This window comes from Gnatocerus cornutus, chromosome 2, assembly GCF_029298725.1.
Source record: "Gnatocerus cornutus isolate USDA-ARS CGAHR chromosome 2, icGnaCorn1.1, whole genome shotgun sequence".
Classification (NCBI taxonomy): Eukaryota; Metazoa; Arthropoda; class Insecta; order Coleoptera; family Tenebrionidae; genus Gnatocerus; species Gnatocerus cornutus.
Window position 1 is genome coordinate 5,741,984 of NC_142234.1, and position 18,029 is coordinate 5,760,012.

General features: G+C 34.1%; 2 protein-coding genes across 2 annotated transcripts in view; both read left to right on the top strand.

Moving 5' to 3' along the window:
* LOC148178279 (uncharacterized) overlaps positions 1-18,029 on the top strand; it is an 84,295-nt gene that overhangs the window by 4,220 nt on the left and 62,046 nt on the right. The window lies entirely within an intron of this gene.
* On the top strand, positions 5,013-7,100 carry LOC148178280 (uncharacterized). Its single transcript, XM_088050363.1, has 2 exons — positions 5,013-5,133; positions 5,199-7,100. The coding sequence occupies exon 2, from the start codon at positions 5,206-5,208 to the stop codon at positions 7,030-7,032; it is 1,827 nt and encodes a 608-aa protein (XP_087906489.1). The 5' UTR covers positions 5,013-5,133; positions 5,199-5,205; the 3' UTR covers positions 7,033-7,100.

Here is an 18,029-nt window from a genome sequence, read left to right on the forward strand (position 1 = left end):
GTCTAACGAAATTGAATTATATTAGCTGTAACTTCGGAATGCTTAATTTTAACTTCACTAAGTTGAAATTATTGATGTTAATATGACAAATTATTGGTTTGGCTATATTTTTGTTAGAGTCCGTTGAAATTTTATTTTTATAATATTACAGTTCAGATTGTAGCAATATTTGTCTAAATATTTAATTTTTACTGCTTCTGTTATATTTGACACCTTGAGAGTAAAAATTTCGTTGTCAAATGATTTGACTTTGAATCAGATGTACACGTTAGCTGAGGTGGTAATATTAGGGATACCGCAATTTGTTCAATTGTTTTAGTATTTCCACATATGTGTAAAATGTGTGTATTAAGTGATTGCATAAATTTGTTGACAATAATTCAAATACATGTTGGAATGTTTGATATCGTTTACTGAATTTTTCATTTGTTTTTATAAAATGTAATGGTTTACTCAATAATGTACCATAGGTGGACAAAAACAAGCTCAGGCATTGAACATTTTAGCATTGTAATTTGATTTTCCATGAATGTGACACGGCAAGAAACGATTTGCTATGCATTCTCAGTGGCATACAATATTCTTTGACAAGCGCCCAACTTGCAATTAAAATTTTGTAGTTTATTTGTTCCATCTGTCACTTAAATATTTTCTTGTAAAGCCAGCTATAAGAAAAGTTACCCTATTTTTCACTCAATCAAATCATATAGGAGTAACCATTATTAATATTCAATCCAAGCCGAAGATTGTCAATACTAAGTAGATAGTCGTTCATCCTAGAACGACCCTTCAGGCAAGGAGATTATTACATTAATAAAAAAACAGATGTTTTGTTCTTATTTTTTCTCAGATGAATTTCTCGTGGAAAACTTATTGGCGGAGATCATATTTGGTATTTCGGAATATATCTAATTTTAAAGCTAAGATTTGATAACAAGAAATCATTGAGAAAAAAACTTACACTGCCAAAAAAAAAACGGACAATGGTTGTTGCAATTTTGACGACGATTTATGTATATTGAAGCTTAATTATGCTTGATTTATACCTAGTTTTTTTCTAAATTGACACAAATGACAACAGCTTTTGGGCGAAATAGAATAGTCGGTGGACAAAAAACGAAAACATTGTTAGTCTCAAAACGTTTAGGAAATTTTTTGCACATTCGGTGACAATAAACGTCAACAATGATATTTTTTGACAAAACTTTCATTTAATGTTTTTTTTTTGTAATGTAGACAATTAGGTGTAGTTTTTTGTCCATCGATGGTACATAAGGTTGGCGTCACAAAAATGTGGTTGTCGAAATTATACTTAAAGATGTTGATTGTTCCTGTTGAAACTAGGAAATTCAATAGTAGACAGTAGAGCACCATAAAACGGACACATTCCATTGTGGGTAACGCGTGTATTAGTAAGAGTTAACAGGTAAAATTGAAGAAAATCTTGAAATGACATTGAAGACCATTTTTTGTGACGCCGACTGTAGTCATAGAACAGTGTTTTTAAATTAAAAACCCACCCACTAACGTCGTATGTTACGTTACAACCGGCAACATTGTCTAAGGTCTTTCGAGTTAAGGAAAAAACATAAAAGAATGATAGTAAAAAAATCCTAGTTCAGTTTTGGAAATGATGATCCTTTTGAAAGTTATGCCAAATGATTTTTTTCTCACCGGTAAAACTCTTGGCGACGTTGTCGGTAGTGATGTTGCGAAGTTGGGTGGGTTTACTAGGTTAATTACGACAACGGTGCCAACAGATTATTGAATGCATAGTCCTGTAGAAACCTTTCCTACTCTTCTGGCTTGCTTTGGAAATCTGTTCTTCTTGTCAGTGCTTTTTTTACGTAAACTAAGCCACTTTTGTTGACATTCAAATCAGTGGCTAACTGCACTGATCGGTCAGTTTCCCTCTAATCTTACTTTGCTCTCTGGTTCATTTTTGCCACACTTAAATGCTTGGATATTTTCTAAAGCTTATTTTCAAAATTGTTATAAATAATTTTAATAAGTCACAATTCATGTACGCCTATGAATTAAAGCAAAAATTTTACTACTGTATATTTTGTTAGCGACTATTGCTGATTGTGTAGTTTGTTTTTAATGCCAGTAAATTACGAAATAATCTTAGGTTAGGAAACTAATGTAAGAAGTTTTTGGTTTTTATTTGTACTGATAAAGAACAAAAGTTAAGATTTAGACATGTAATACGACTTTTGGAATGTGTTTGCGCTATTTCAAACTCAAACAAATTTATTTTCTTTGTGATAATGGATTTCCGTTTACGTTGAAATGGTGGATGCGCACTTATTTACTTTATGGAAGACAGATTTAATTTTTAGCATTATTTTCAAATCACAAGTAGAAAACACAAAATTTATATGCGATGACGTATTGACAAATTATAAGAATTGTTTTTTTCTTTCAAATTTTCTTGTTATTATTTGCGGATCAGTTACTTTTCGGCTACGTCAGTTGCGAGAGGAATTGTTTCACTTCTGTTCGTTCAAATCGTCCAGGAATAACAAGTTGGGCGTGAAGAGACACATGGGGCGATTGATGACCGTTAGAAAAAGATTCTTGATCTCGAAATTTTTGTATAGTGGAGTATAAAAAAATAAAGCATTTAATAAATTAATGTTTTTTATTTACATATGTACCTTAAAAGCACTTCAGATAATGAAGAATGTGGCAAAATTAACAAAATTTGACTTCAGAGCATTTTCCATGGTTAACATTGGCGTTTTAAATTTAGATTTTTATTGTTTCATTTTCTTGTAAGAGGATTATAGCAGATTGTTAGTAAATTTCGTCAAGTGCAAATGTATTCCGTTCGTCAACTGCAAAAGGAGAGGAGTTAAAACTCGTTATTTTTTTCAGATTCGGTAATATCCAGCTTCAGAAAAAATGCATTTGCACATTATGCAATATAAAATTTGAAAATTACAAACTCTTAAAGAAACATCGCCACGATGTCCATACACCTGAACGCTACCAATGTTCTACATGTGGTAAACGCTTCAAAGAACGTTACCGTCTTAAACAACACAGTGAGATTCATTCCGAAGTAAATACCTATTACTGTGATTTTTGTGATGAATATGTCAAGACGCAGCAACAACTTGCTAATCACCGGAAAAAACATACCACTCCCTCAACTGCTCATATTTGCCCAGAATGCGGCCGTCATTTTCGTAGCACTTCAGCGTACACAGAGCACCTTGGAAGTCATCGAGGTGTCAAGTATTCCTGTTACATTTGCCAACAGATGTTCAGAAGCCGGTTTATGTTGAAATGTCATAAACGAACACATAACGTTGATTATCAGGAAATCAAAGTCAACTGCGAGGAATGCAATAAGGTCTTCAAAAGTGAGAATAGTTTAAAAAAGCACGTAAAAAAGTTGCACAATGGCGAGAGGCATTTGTGCGAGATTTGTGGAAAAGCTTTAATGTCCGCTGCGAGCTTACGGGATCATACTTTGATTCATACAGGGGAAAAACCGTTTCCTTGCAGTTACTGTGATAAAAGGTTTGCCAAGAAACAGCATTTAACTGATCACGAGAGAGTTCATACGAAGGAAAAACCTCATGCTTGCCCATTTTGCGAAAAAAGGTATTCCCAAAGGACTCCCTTGACGCTTCATATTCGAAGAGTTCATAACGAAGAGAAACCTTTTAGTTGTGTTGCTTGTTCGAAACGATTTGTTAGTAATGCGATGTTACAGTCACATGTGAGGACGCATCCTACAAAAATTTTGTAAATTTAGGCTCTCTTGTAAATACTACATACCTACTTCGTAACAAAATATAGATTTTCAAATTTTTTTTAATTTTATTTCTGCAAAGTTGGAGGAAGCTGCATCTGAGGGATCAACCAGATCAATTTTAAGCAAGTAAGGTAAGTAAATGAGACTAAATTTTCAGATCTAGTTTGAGAATAAATTTATTGCCACTTTCAGTACTTTTTTTTTTAGTTACGATGTTTTCAAAATTGTATTATTCTGCTTTTTTTGGTTGTTCAGGTTTAATTTTTCGTGTATGTCATCAATTTGATCAATTTTTACGTGCAATTTCAATTAATAAAAATTAATTTTTGAGATATGTAACTAATTAAAAGTAGATAAAAATTCGACTTTTTTGATAAAAATAAAGCAAAATTAGTAGAAAATCGTAATCAAAATGAAAATTTTTGATTTTTTTTATCAAAAAGACAATTTATTCGCAAACACCAAATTTGGTCAAAAAATGCTGACGCGCGTTTAGATAGCAATGCTGCCATCATCAGAGCGAGGAATTAATTAAAACTAACAAATAATTCGTCCTTATGTACTAAAAGCGTGTCGACCCGTCAATTTTAAAAATTTTAAAAAGGTTCAAAAAGCATCAAGCTCCTCAAATTTGGAAGATTTGAAAAATGAAGCGTTGCTTAACATGTTTTTGACAATGACCACTACATTGATGAAACTTTTAATTTAATCTAGAAACGCGCGTCAGCACTTTTTGACGAAATTTGGTGTTGAATAAATTGTATTTTTGATAATTTTTGTCAACACCAAGATTTGATCCAATAAATTTTGATTTTTCACATTAAAAAGTATCAATCTGACATTGGTTCGTGTCTAATTACTTCCAAAAAAATAAAAAAGGTGGTAGGGACTACACTGCGAACATTTAATAAATTTTAATTAATTTCAGGCAGTACTAAAGAAAATAATAAGTAAATAATAAGATAAAAAATGTGATTTGTAAGGGCGAAGCGAATATTGGGATGGTTGCCTAATATGATAATCTGATAACTGAGTTTGAAAAAGCGCGCCATTAGTTACCGCTACATCATTGGCTGCGGTTTGACAAGATGTTAGATCATAGATTTCCTGCACGTGTCAGTTTTTCAATATTCAAATTTGAATATTTTGTTTGTGCGGGTTAAATGCGTTTATTTATTATAAAATTTGAGTTATTGGGTAAGTAAATCATATTTATTGTTTGTTTTATGTTTGTTTTACAGTAACAATCAATAAAAATTAATAATCTGGCATAATGAATACCGAATTTTCTCTCCGAAACAAAGTATGCTAAATCCCTAATATTGGATAATATGGTGCCCTCAATATTAGATATTCAATATTAGGTAAATGTAATTTAAACTTAGTAATAAACTAAACTAATAATATAATTATGTGTTAATTGTTGCAGATCTATAATGCCACCTCTAAAAAGAAAACAGTGGTGTCCAGATGACATGAAAAAAGCTTACGAGGCTGTCAAAAATAAAGAGATGGGTTATCTTAAAGCCTCCAAAGTTTTTGGAGTGCCTAAAAGTACTCTGGAATATTACGTGAAAAATCCAAAAAACTTGGACGAACTTATTGCTACAAAGCTGGGCCGGAAATCTTTATTTAGTCCCGAGATTGAAGGTGAGCTTGCAAAATATTGCCTAGAAATGGTGCAAAGATATTATGGTTTGAGAGCTAGGGACATCCGAGTAATGGCTTTTCAATTAGCCATTAAAAATAATATTCCTCATCAATTTTCAAGCAAAGGCGAAGCAGGTAAAAAGTGGATGGCTGCTTTTTTGAAAAGGAATCCTTCTCTATCGTTTGGAACACCAGAAGCAACAACCGCCATGCGAGCACGTGGATTTACGAAAGAAAAGGTTTCCTATTTTTTCGATAATATCTTAGAGCCAGAACTAACAAAAGTTAACTTTGATCCTGTTCGAATTTTTAACGTAGACGAGACCGGTGTTACAATTGAACAGCATGAAATGGCTAAGGTTTTTTGTCAAAAGGATCAAAAACAAGTAGGAGGCATAAGCTCAGCTGGAAGAGGTGACTTGGTGACATTGGTTTTTTGCATGAGTGCGGCGGGTGTTTTTGTCCCCCCGTTATTCATTTTTCCACTGGTCAATATGAAAAAAGAACTTGAAGATAGAGCACCACCGGGCTCTATATTTGGAGCTCACAAATCAGGATGGATACAGCTTCATTTATTTACAAAGTGGTTTCAACATTTTCTAGACTTTGTTAAACCAAGTAAAGAACAACCTGTCGTGTTAATATTAGATGGCCACTTATCCCACACTCGGAATTTAGATGTCATACAAATGGCTAAAGACAATGGCGTTATTCTAATATCAATCCCGCCACATTCATCACATAAAATTCAGCCTCTAGATGTCGGCTTTATGTCACCGTTTAAAACTTATTACGCTCAAGAAATTGCAACATGGCTAAGAGCTAATCCAGGAAGAACAGTTTCTGTTTATCAAATTTCTGAATTGGTTAACAAGGCATATTCCAAGGCAGCAACTTTAGAAATAGCCACTAAGGCGTTTGAGAAAACAGGCATATGCCCTTTCAACAAAAATATTTTTCGTGATCACGACTTTGCAGTGAATGATCAGACAACTAATCTTGCGACAGTTGAATGTGATAACAATAGCGACTCTCGATTACCTCAAGATGACCAACCAAAGAGTCCATTGCCATCAACCTCCACATCAATGAATCAGAAAAATATTCTTGTTACACCCACAACCAATTTGCTAGGAAGTTTAAAATTGTTGGGATCGTCACAAGAGATCGTGCCAATACCATCTATTACAACCACTTCTAAACAAACAAAGAGGCAATGCAAACCAACAGTACTCACATCATCACCCCATAAATTGCAACTAGAAGAATCAATGAAAAAAAAGACAAAAGTGGCTAATACAAGAAAAAGAGTGGGAAAGAAAATTAACTCTGTAAAAGGTAAGAAGATTAAGAAAAGAGGCAGCAGCAGTGATGATACGGATACTGAAATTGTACTGGAAAGTGAAGACGAAAACGACCGCGATAAAGAAGACGTTTCATGTATTTACTGTACTCAGTCCTATTCTTGTGACACCCAAGGAGAAAAATGGATTAAATGTATCGTTTGCTATCAATGGTGTCATGAGCTATGTTCCGGAGTAGTTGAGACTCAAGCTATCGATTTTATTTGTGATTTTTGCATTGAAGGACGTCGTTTACTAGAATTTTTTTAATTACGACAAATTTTAAATTGTTCATTAAAATACAATTAAACCTTTGAAATAAATAAATGAAAACAATATTTTTATTTTTATTTTTGGGTCATATTATTAGACATCCGATATTCGGATCTTTGATACCCACTACTGGAGATCTAGTATAAGAAAACCTTTTTTCAGAACATCAAATTTATGACAAAATACATATTTGCTGATAAAAAAAAAAACGTATATTTTTTAATTTAAACGTAATCATAAAGTAAACATTTCAAACTCAATATAAATAATCATTGATTCAATTTAAAAGCAAGTATTTTTGATATATTTCTTTATAAGTATCCAATATTTGGTGCTTTTCCCCTAACTTACGAAACACTTTTTTTTACCCACGGCCGACTCATACAATAAATCATATGTGAATAAAGAAAAGAGAAGTGATCTTTACAACAAGAAAGAATGCACATTTTTCATTATGTAACTCATTTTGATTTCATTCGACTTGTCAAATAAATTCTATACCACGGTTACATGACTACATGGAAAATTGTTTTTATTTAAGGTATATAAGTATATTTTCAAGAAATTAATCGAAGGTTTTTCTCAGTAATAAATATTTTCCATTTTAAAAACTATCTAAATTTGTGTCAAAGTCAATATTTTTTTTTGAGAAAACGTCATTTTGTTAAAAAATATTTTTTTGCTAATTCTTTCGATTAATTTTAAGACAATACATTATCTTAACGAAATGTTTTTTTGTTTTTTTATTTTAAATAATCCAGTCCTGAGATATTGTTCTCACCGCAAGACGTTTTTTTTAGAGGTGGTTTCGGAGATCTGCTACAGCAGCTTCCAAAATAATTACTTTTACAAATAAAAAATGCTAAAAGGCTGCTAAAAGTTACCGCAATATGTGTACAAATTTTTACTGTAATAAATTAAAAGGTCTTTTTTCAAAAAATTTATTACATTCAAGTATAATGGCATTTTGTCCACTTAAAAAATATTTTAACTGATTTTTGTATGAACAAAATGTGTCTCACGTATGGGCTAAGGCTACTATTTCTACAATCGGTAAATTTACCGGCAGTAACGTAAATTAAGAGTTTGTACAAACATTAAATCTTACACCAGAAAAGTTTGCTTTACTTAAGTAACAAAAATCTCCAGTTTTCGGCTATACAAAAACTATAAAATGTATTAGTACTTACAAAAGGGTAGGTATGATTGTCAGTCTTTTTGCTGATTCTGAGTACAAGTTTGTGGTTGTTTGTTAAGTCTACTAAAGTATTACTTAAGAATATCTATTTTATCAATTTTAAGTTTTTCTTTTACCAAAATTCTATTAAAAGCTGCATCGTCTTCTCTCAGAAGTAACATTGTTGTATTTCCAGGTTGGATCCCAACTTTCCGGACCCCAAAAAGCATGATTCACTTTCTTTAGACGAAAACTCCGATAAGATCCATACTTGCAGAACTTGCAAAAAAAGATTCAACACTTATCTTTTATTACGCCAACACCGATACCACGCTCATCTTCCTAAAACCAAAACTCACCTCTGCTCAATTTGTGGTAAAATATTCAGAAGTAACCATCAGCTACAGTTACATTTAGAATCACATGACAATAAGTTGCAACACTATTGTGAAGTTTGTGATAAATATCTTAAATCGACTCATCTGGTTCGCAGTCATCGGCTTATTCATTCATTAGCGGGCCAGAATTGCCCAGATTGTGGAATTGCGTATAATTTTTCTTCAGCTACGGCATTTTATGCTCATCGCCGACTTCACAAAGCTTCACAAAAATTTCCTTGTGATGAGTGTGGAAAGGTTTTTAATCAAAAAGATGGATTGAGACAACATAGGAAGGTCCACGAAGGAATTATTCTTCCTTGTGCGTTTTGTGAAAAGATCTTCAAGTGTAAGAGTGGACTCAATAAACATGTGACTGTTGTTCATAAAGGGAAGAGATGTATATGTGAGGTGTGTGGAAAATCTCTAGCAAGCCCTCAAAATTTGAAAGAACACATGATGGCGCATACTGGAAACAAGCCATTCTTTTGTGATGTTTGTCAAAAAAGTTTCATAACAAAACAACATTTCATAATTCATCAGCGGATCCATACTAACGAAAAACCGTATAGTTGTGGCGAATGTGACAAGGCGTTTACTAATTCTAGTAGTTACAACTTACATGTAAGAAGGGTGCATGAGAAAACGAAACCTTTTGTTTGTGAAATGTGTTCAAAGGGGTTTTCTACCAGAGGTGCTCTTAGAGTTCATGAGAAAGTGCACTCACTGAATTGTCATGTTGAAGATGTACAATAAACGTCTATTTATCATTGTTGCTTCTTTCTTATTACATTCCGATAGAATGCAACTGTTAATTCTATCACGTTTCCAGGTTGAAGTGTGAAGCATTTCTTCCCGAGCTCAAACCTGAATACACATGTCCCACTTGTGGCAGGATGTTCAGAAAAATCTACAATCTTAAACTTCACCTGGAAATACATTCCACTGCTTTTCCATATTTCTGTGATATTTGTAAACAACCTCTACGAACTCGCAATCAGTTACGAGGTCATCGTCGACGTCATGCTAAAAGAAAGTACCCGTGTTTGGATTGTCAAATGATTTTTGGCACAGAAGGCTCATACCATAGACATCGGGACTTCCACCATAAAGTGCACATTTGTGAAATCTGCAACAAAGTTTTTAAAATCAAAGGTGACTTAACCTTCCACAAGAAAATTCATGATATCAATTACACACTTCTAAAGTGTGGATTTTGTCCCAAAGAATTTGCTTATAAGAAAAGTCTAAATCTTCATGTTCAAAAAAGTCACGAAGGTAAATTGTACTTGTGTCAGATCTGTGGAAAAACTGTGACGTCGACGAGGTCTTTGGAGATACATATGGCTACTCATACCGGTGAAAAACCATACAGTTGTACTTTTTGTGGAAAGCGTTTTTCATCTAAGAAATATTTAGCGGTACATATTCGAATACACACGAAAGAAAAACCGTACATTTGTCAGTTTTGCGGAAAACGATTTTCACAAAACTCCTCTTGGAACGTACACGTGAGAGCTATTCACACTAGGGAAAAACCGTATCAGTGCGTAATATGCTCGCAGAGTTTTATCAGTAGAGCTGTTCTTAATACTCATTTAAAAAGTCACTCTGTGCAATGAATTCGTTGGATTTTCATCTCAAATATTTTTGTACACATGTAAGACCAGTAAATGTTAGTTAAACCAAATGTACTGAAGAAAGATCTAGTCAGATGTATTGAAAAAATGTATCTATTTACGTTAAATACAAATTTATTGTTTGTCCCGTTTTTAATTACATTTTTCATTCTAAATGTTAAAACTTTGGTCGAAGTATTCAAACGATTGATTGTTTTGCGCTTTGTTTTATAAACGAGTTAGTTTATACTTAATTGAATCATTTTCAGATACAATGATGTCTTTGTAAAATTGAAGAATGAAGATGTATTTGTCACTGAAGTGAGCTCAAAATCACTGAAAGGACACATTTGCAACACATGCAATTCTACATTCTCATCCTATAAAAAACTAAGAAAACATAGTCGCGAATCACATATCAAAAAATACGTTTGTGATGCCTGTAAAAAGTCTTTCAAAGATGGTTGGAGTCTCAAAAAACACGCGGAAACTCACGTGACGGAGAGAAACTATTACTGTGAAGTTTGTAAGAAACACCTAAGAACTGACTCTCAGTTCAAATCTCACAAGAGAGTTCACTCTAATCCTGAAGGTTTCTCGTGTTTAGAATGTGGCAAACGATTTTTTCATCCATCTTCTTTGTCTAAACACAGGACACTTCATAGACATGGAGAGTTTAAATGTGATAAATGTCAAAAAGGTTTTAAAGATCGTTATAATCTAAATAAGCATTCAAAAAGACATCAGGATGATTACGTTTCACTTATTTATGGTTGCACACACTGCGAAAAACGTTATTCTTCAGTTCAGAATCTTAGTGTTCACATTAACAGAGACCATAAGGGTGAAAGTCAACCATTTATTTGTGATACTTGTGGCAGAACATTATCATCGAAGAAAAGTTTGCGAGATCACGTTTATACCCACACCGGTGATAAACCTTTTTCTTGTACAATGTGTGATAAGGCTTATAGGAGGAAAGAGCATTTGACTGAACATCTTAGAACTCACGATAATGAAACACCAAACCATTGTGAGATCTGTGAGAAAAGATTCATTACGAAGATGGGTTTGAAGGCACATATTGCTGTAAATCATGAAAAAATGAAACATCTATGTGCCATTTGTGGTAAAGCTCTGACATCTGCTGGCAGTTTGAAAGTGCACATGAGGCTGCACACTGGAGAAAAACCATTTACGTGTAGTTTTTGTACTAAAAGTTTCGCGAAGAAGCAGCATATGACTATACATCTAAGAGTACACACGAAGGAGAAACCACATGTTTGCAAATTTTGCGGCAAGAGTTACACTCAAGGATCTACACTGTCGCTGCATGTTCGAACAGTACACGTTGGTGATAAACCTCACATCTGTTTAATTTGTTCCAAAGCTTTTGTAACGAAGAGCTTACTGAACGCTCATTATAAGTTGCATTAGGTAATTAAAATTATATTCCACTTTTCTGTTGCGTTTTTTGACAACCTTGTCTCCTTACTCGCATTTAATTAGAGACATGAACTCAATTCAATTCTCATTTCAGGTACAGCGATGTTTCTGTAAAACTCGAAGAAACCGACCCACTTGACTGTGACAATAAAACCAAATCAAAAACAAGCCAAAACCTTTGCAAAATCTGTGACAGAACATTCCCAGCCTACAAAACGTTGCGGAAACATCGAAAGGACATGCACACATTAAAAACCTTCACTTGTACAGTATGTAAGAAGATGTTTAAGGACCAGTGGAACTTAAATAAACACGCTGAAATACATTCCGATGAAACAAAGTACTACTGCAAGGACTGCCAAGAACCCTTGAAAACATATCAACAGTTACAAGAACACAGACGGAGGCATAGAAATCCGAGAGGTTTAGTTTGTCCCGACTGTAATAAAGTCTTTGTGTCCAGTTCTTCGTTTCGGAAACATTGTCTGGCTCATAAAGGAGTGCGTTACACTTGTGATGTTTGTAAAAGAAGTTTTAGTGATCCAGGTAGTTTAAAAGCACACTTAAAGAAGCACGAAGAAAATTTTGTACAACCTGTTTACAAGTGTGAAATTTGCGATAAAGAGTACATTGTTGAGTACAATTTAAAGAACCACATTGCAACGTGTCACGAAGGAGAACGTACCTGGCACATCTGTGAAACCTGTGGTAAAAAAGTGTCGTCAAAGAAAAGTTTAAGGAATCATCAAATGATTCATAACAACGAGAAACCGTACAAATGTGATAAGTGCGATAAGAGCTTTAGGAAGAAGGAGCATCTTACTGATCACAGCTGGACACATAGTGGTGAAAAACCGCACGTTTGTGAATTTTGTCGAAAAGCTTTCACCACAAGAAAGAATCTAAAAGTTCATGTTACGATTTATCACGAGGGCAAACGACATTTGTGTGATATTTGTGGTAAGGAAATGGCATCTGTTACCAGTTTGAATAATCACAAAAAGACGCATACTGGGGAGAAGCCATTTGCCTGCACCTATTGTGGAAAGAGGTTTACGAAGAAATACCATTTACAGTGTCATATCAATGTGCATACTAAAGAAAAACCATATGCTTGCAAGTTCTGCGAAAAAAAGTATACACAAGGAACTTCCTTGCAGTTGCATATTCGAGCTGTGCACAGCGGGGAAAGGCCTCATGTGTGTGACATCTGTAACAAAGGATTTATCACGAAAACTTTATTGACTGCACATCGAAAATCTCATTGGCCAGGAGATATTTAATGTATTGTTTTAGAACTTAATTTTATTACGGCTGGTTTTAATAAACGATATTATCGTTGTTTTTATTACGTGTCATCAATCCAATTTAATACAATTTTCCACTTCTTGGACCTTTACATTTCCAGGTTTTTCTCAATTTGAATGAAAGCAAAAGAACCCGTTCATATTCTCTTCAAAAACATGTATCATTGCAGTATGTGCAATCTGAGTTTTGATGTCGACAAAAAACTAGTATATCATCGCAGAAAAGACAATCTGAACAAAAAACATGTGTGTAATATTTGTGGTAAGGGCTTCGAAGACAATTATCGCCTGCAACTCCACAACACATTTCGCACAAAAGAAAAACTCCACACCTGATTTTTGTAGTACGGGTTTTAAGTACAAAAACAAATATATAAATGATGCCATCAAAATCCTAATCAAAAATTCATTTGTCTCATGTGTGGAAAAATATACAACCAATTTGGAAAAGCAGCTCTGAGTAGTCATATACGCAAACACAAGAACTCTACCATTGAGTGTAAACAGTGCGATCAAAATGTTACGGAAGCTGAGTATAAAAATCATAGAAAATTACACGAATGTTTGACTCATTTTCGGTGTCACTTATGTGAAAGGGTTTTTAAGTACCAAAATGGTTACAAACGCCACATTGAGATGCATAATGCTGTGAAGTATTTAGGTTCTTTTTGCGGTAAACAAGTGGTTTCTTCGGTTTGTTTACGGTATCTTTTAAGAATACACACCGGAGAAAAACCGTTTAGGTGCAGATTTTGTGATAAGAGCTTTTCAACAAATAATTGTATAAAATAACATTTGAGAATACACACGAATGAGCGACCATTTGTTTGCGAATTTTGCTATGAAGCGTTTAATCAAAGAGGACTTTGAAAGATTCATATTAGAGCAAAAAACGAAAGTAAAAAACTTTTACTAATTAGTAATTTTTATTTTATAAAACATAGTTGAAATTTAATATGAATACACGTTTTGTTTTATTTTGTCTATTTAAAATGACCATTCTTTGTAACGAATGAATAAATTTTAAAAATAAAGCCCGAGTTTTTTTTAAATGATATGTGGATTTTAGGCAGTGTCTTGTTTGCTTTCGTCTGTGTTAGTACTTTTAGTTGGTAAAAGCATTTGGATTGTCTACATTAACTTTATAGAGGAGCTGCATTTTTCTGGCAACCACCTTCTGGTATTTACGCTAAAATTGTTCTTTTTGTTCAATATTTAAATATACATTTGTATATCGGTGAATTAGTTCACCAAAAAGTGTCAGTGAAGTCAGTACTTGAGTTAAAAAACTGCTACATTTGGTGGCAGCGTTCACAACGAACGATTCTTTAGTTTAGCTTTACCGGAGTTCTACTGTTCCCTTTACGTCCCATTTTGTTCTAATTGCTCCTGTCTGTGTTTCAGACCAATCGAAGGTCCTCGAAGAATTATACGCAGGTGCAAGAAGTGTCCATCCACATTTCCAACTCTAAGTCAGTTGATAGCTCATCGCAGATCGCATATTCCGTTGCGATATTTTTGCGATGTTTGTGGTAAAGGTTACCGGGACCAATACTCTCTCAAATCTCATGGAGCTATGCACTCCGACGAGAAGCCATACACCTGTGATGTCTGTGAAGAGAAATTTAAGAATGTTAAATATCTCTATCGCCATAAACGAAGTCATATTGATAAGAAACTAATTTGTCCACACTGTGGTAAAACATATAGATACGACGCTTTAACATCTTTTGCTAATCACTGTAAACAACATGCTGCGAAGAAAGTTGCGTGTGATACCTGTGGTAGAATATTCTTCGAGAAGTATTTAGAATCTCATAAGAATACTCAACATAATAAAGAGTACAAACCACCGGAATTTTCTTGTGATCTTTGCGAGAAAGTTTGCACCTCCAAGAGTATACTAAAGAAGCATGTTCAAACTCATCACGAAGGACAACGGCACTTGTGTGAAACGTGCGGCAAAGCCGTGTTGTCGAAGCAGAGCTTAAAAGATCACATGAAGATTCACACTGGAGAAAAACCGTTTATATGTAGTTACTGTGAAAAAAAGTTTACGTGTAAAAAGTTTTTAAAAGAACATTTAAAGGTGCACACTAAGGACAAGCCTCATGTTTGTCTTCTTTGTGACAAGAGATATACTCAGAGGAGCACTTTGACGCTACACATACGAAGTGCTCACACTGGAGAAAAGCCATATATTTGCAATGTGTGTGATAAAAGCTTTGTGAGCAGATCTTTACTCAATTCTCATATGAAAACACATGTTAAAAGTGTACAATAAATGTGCAGGAATATTGCGTTTTTTTTTTCTGCTAAATTTCCAGACCAATTTCCACACTTGTGCAATTACACTAACTAACATTGTTTTATTCTCTTATTTCTTCAGAATCGGGTCGTTCATTAATTTTTAGTCTCATAAAAACTCTTATTCTCGGTTTTTTACAGGTTGTCCAATTCAGCCAACAACAATAATATAGGAGTAGAATTCACATTCGTTGCGGTTAATGGTGGTTTTAAAACAGAGAAGCAGGATTTCGATGATATTGAGGAAAATATTCCATCCGCTATAATCCAAAAAAACGACAAACAGCTTTCTCATGAGCAGTTAACTACATTTGATCTGAGCAACCAGAAAGCGTTGGTTCAGCACATTCAAGAATACTTAGAAACTGATGACAAGAAGGGCATGACATCGAAACGGAGAAAAAATAAGAAAACATCTAATAAAAATTTCATAAAAAAAGGTCCAATGGCTCCGGAAACAACTGACAAGTTTGTGTGCATCTTGGACCAAAGTGGAAACGTCATCTTTGGGAAACTTGATGGCTCTTTAGAAGGAGTGGATTTTAGCTCCGGAGAATTCTTTTGCGTTTCAGATGGCAATAAAATTCCCTTAATTCCACTCTCTGAACAACCTACTGATGTGACCAACTCTGAAAATTCCGAGTGTTGTTTAGATGGACAACATTTCTTTTTCTCTACACTCACAACTCACGAAGATAAAGGGAATTTTGAAGAACTCTATGACCCAAATGTTTCAAATCTCCAGAACCTACTAGTTCAAGAACGAAACGAAGGTGATTTTCTTAAACCTTTGTATCCTGCGAATGAATTGACTAACAAGGACTCGACAACTAATTTATTTCCTTTAGAAACTGGACCAAAAAAGCAGATGGTGAAAAGATTCAAGTGTTCGGTGGTTCCATCTATTCTGAGGAGGAGAAGGTTTTCTCCGAACTGATTTGTGAAATGAAGAAATGAGAATTTTATGGTCAACGTTTCGATTCTCAACACTTTAAAGGTTCACATAAATACTCTGAACGACCATTAATTTATTTTATTTGGACGATTCGGGAAAATTTAAGTTTACATATCAAAAAGAGAAATGTTAAATCTCAAGTAATGTTCAACTTTGTAAATATCTAAATAAGTCCAATAGTATTATTTGTAGGTATGCATTTCTGATAATAAAATTATATATATATATTTTTTAATTTACTGTGGAAAATACTTTTCCTCTTTTGAATTCACAGGTGAGTTTACATTTTAATCAACCACTCAATCTTCGGATTTACTAATGCTTTGATTTTCCAGATCCAAGAACAATTTGAAGAAAGTCCGCAAAAAGAAGCGAATTCTTCTGGAAACTTGCAACATTTGCGACAAACGCTTCTCAAACTCGGAAACTCTCAATCGCCACATTCAAACTTTTCACTCTCTTGAACCAAAAATATTCACTTGCAATACTTGCGGTAAAGAGTTCCATAAAAAGCAGCTCCTGGGTTACCACGAAGCTCGCCACATCAAGAATTTCAAAGTAAAATGCGATCAATGCGACAAAGGTTTTTACACAATGGCTGAATACAGGAAACACTACGCCGCACGACACAAAGGAGTTAGATATGTTTGTCGTAATTGCAACAAATCGTTTCTTGACAAGCACTGCTTCCGGCGCCATATAATAACCCATGACAGTAACTACGTCAAAGAGGAATATAAATGTACAGAGTGTGATAAGATTTATATGACCAAAGGTGGTTTGAATGTACATAAAAAAATCCATCAAAATATAACTTACATGTGTGATATTTGCGGGAAATCGGTGACTTCGAGGACTAGTTTGAATCATCATATGATGTTACATAGTGGTGAAAAACCGTTTATTTGCGAGACTTGTGGCAAGTGTTTTAACAAGAAGATGTTATTGAGGATACACGAAAGGATACATACGAAAGAAAAACCGTACACTTGTTCACAGTGCAAGAAGACGTTTTCACAGAGGAGTACTTTAACTATACATATGCGGATTCACACTGGGGAAAGGCCGTACGTGTGCAGGATTTGCCAGAAGAATTTTGTTACCAAGACGTTGTTAAAAGTGCATGCTAAAACTCACGGGACCGCTCTCGTTAACATGTGAATTTAAAACAATCTGTAAAAATTGTCAATATTTTTATTACGTGCTTCAAATAAATGCTTTTCTAACATTAACACCAAATGAAGATTTTGTCTTGTCGTCGCTTTTTGGTGGAGGAGTATTTTCCAGTAATGTTGCACATTTTATCTACCTGAAAGAAATTTAGATACGACTTATGGAAATGTTGTTTTTCTTAGTTTTGTAGAATTAAATGTCGTATTTTATTGGTTAAAAGTTCGTGCAAATTTTAAATTTGGTCTTTCAGGTATTTTTATAACGAAGATGAAATGAAAATCACTCTTAACCCCGTAAAATTGGAGAATTCAAGTGATGTCGACATTTTCATAGACTCAGATTTGAAAGAAACGCCAGTTTCATGTAAAACTGATTCTGTGATTTCTGCAAAAACTATAACGAGGTACCACAACTCATACACCACTTTTCAAAAGTGGCTTCCTGTGAAGACACCCATAAATGAGAATAGTGTCCTTCGTTATTTTATTGAGAGAAGCAAAACATCGAAATCTCCCTCAACTTTATGGGCCGATTTCTCTATGCTAAAAAATACCATTAAACTCAATGATGGTATTGATATTTCCCAATTTTCTGACGTAGTGGAATTTGTAAAAAAGAAAAACTCTGGATATC

Bases quoted from the DNA above. Each gene is read 5' to 3' on its own strand.
- LOC148178280 (XM_088050363.1), top strand. From the start codon at position 5,206: ATGCCACCTCTAAAAAGAAAACAGTGGTGTCCAGATGACATGAAAAAA.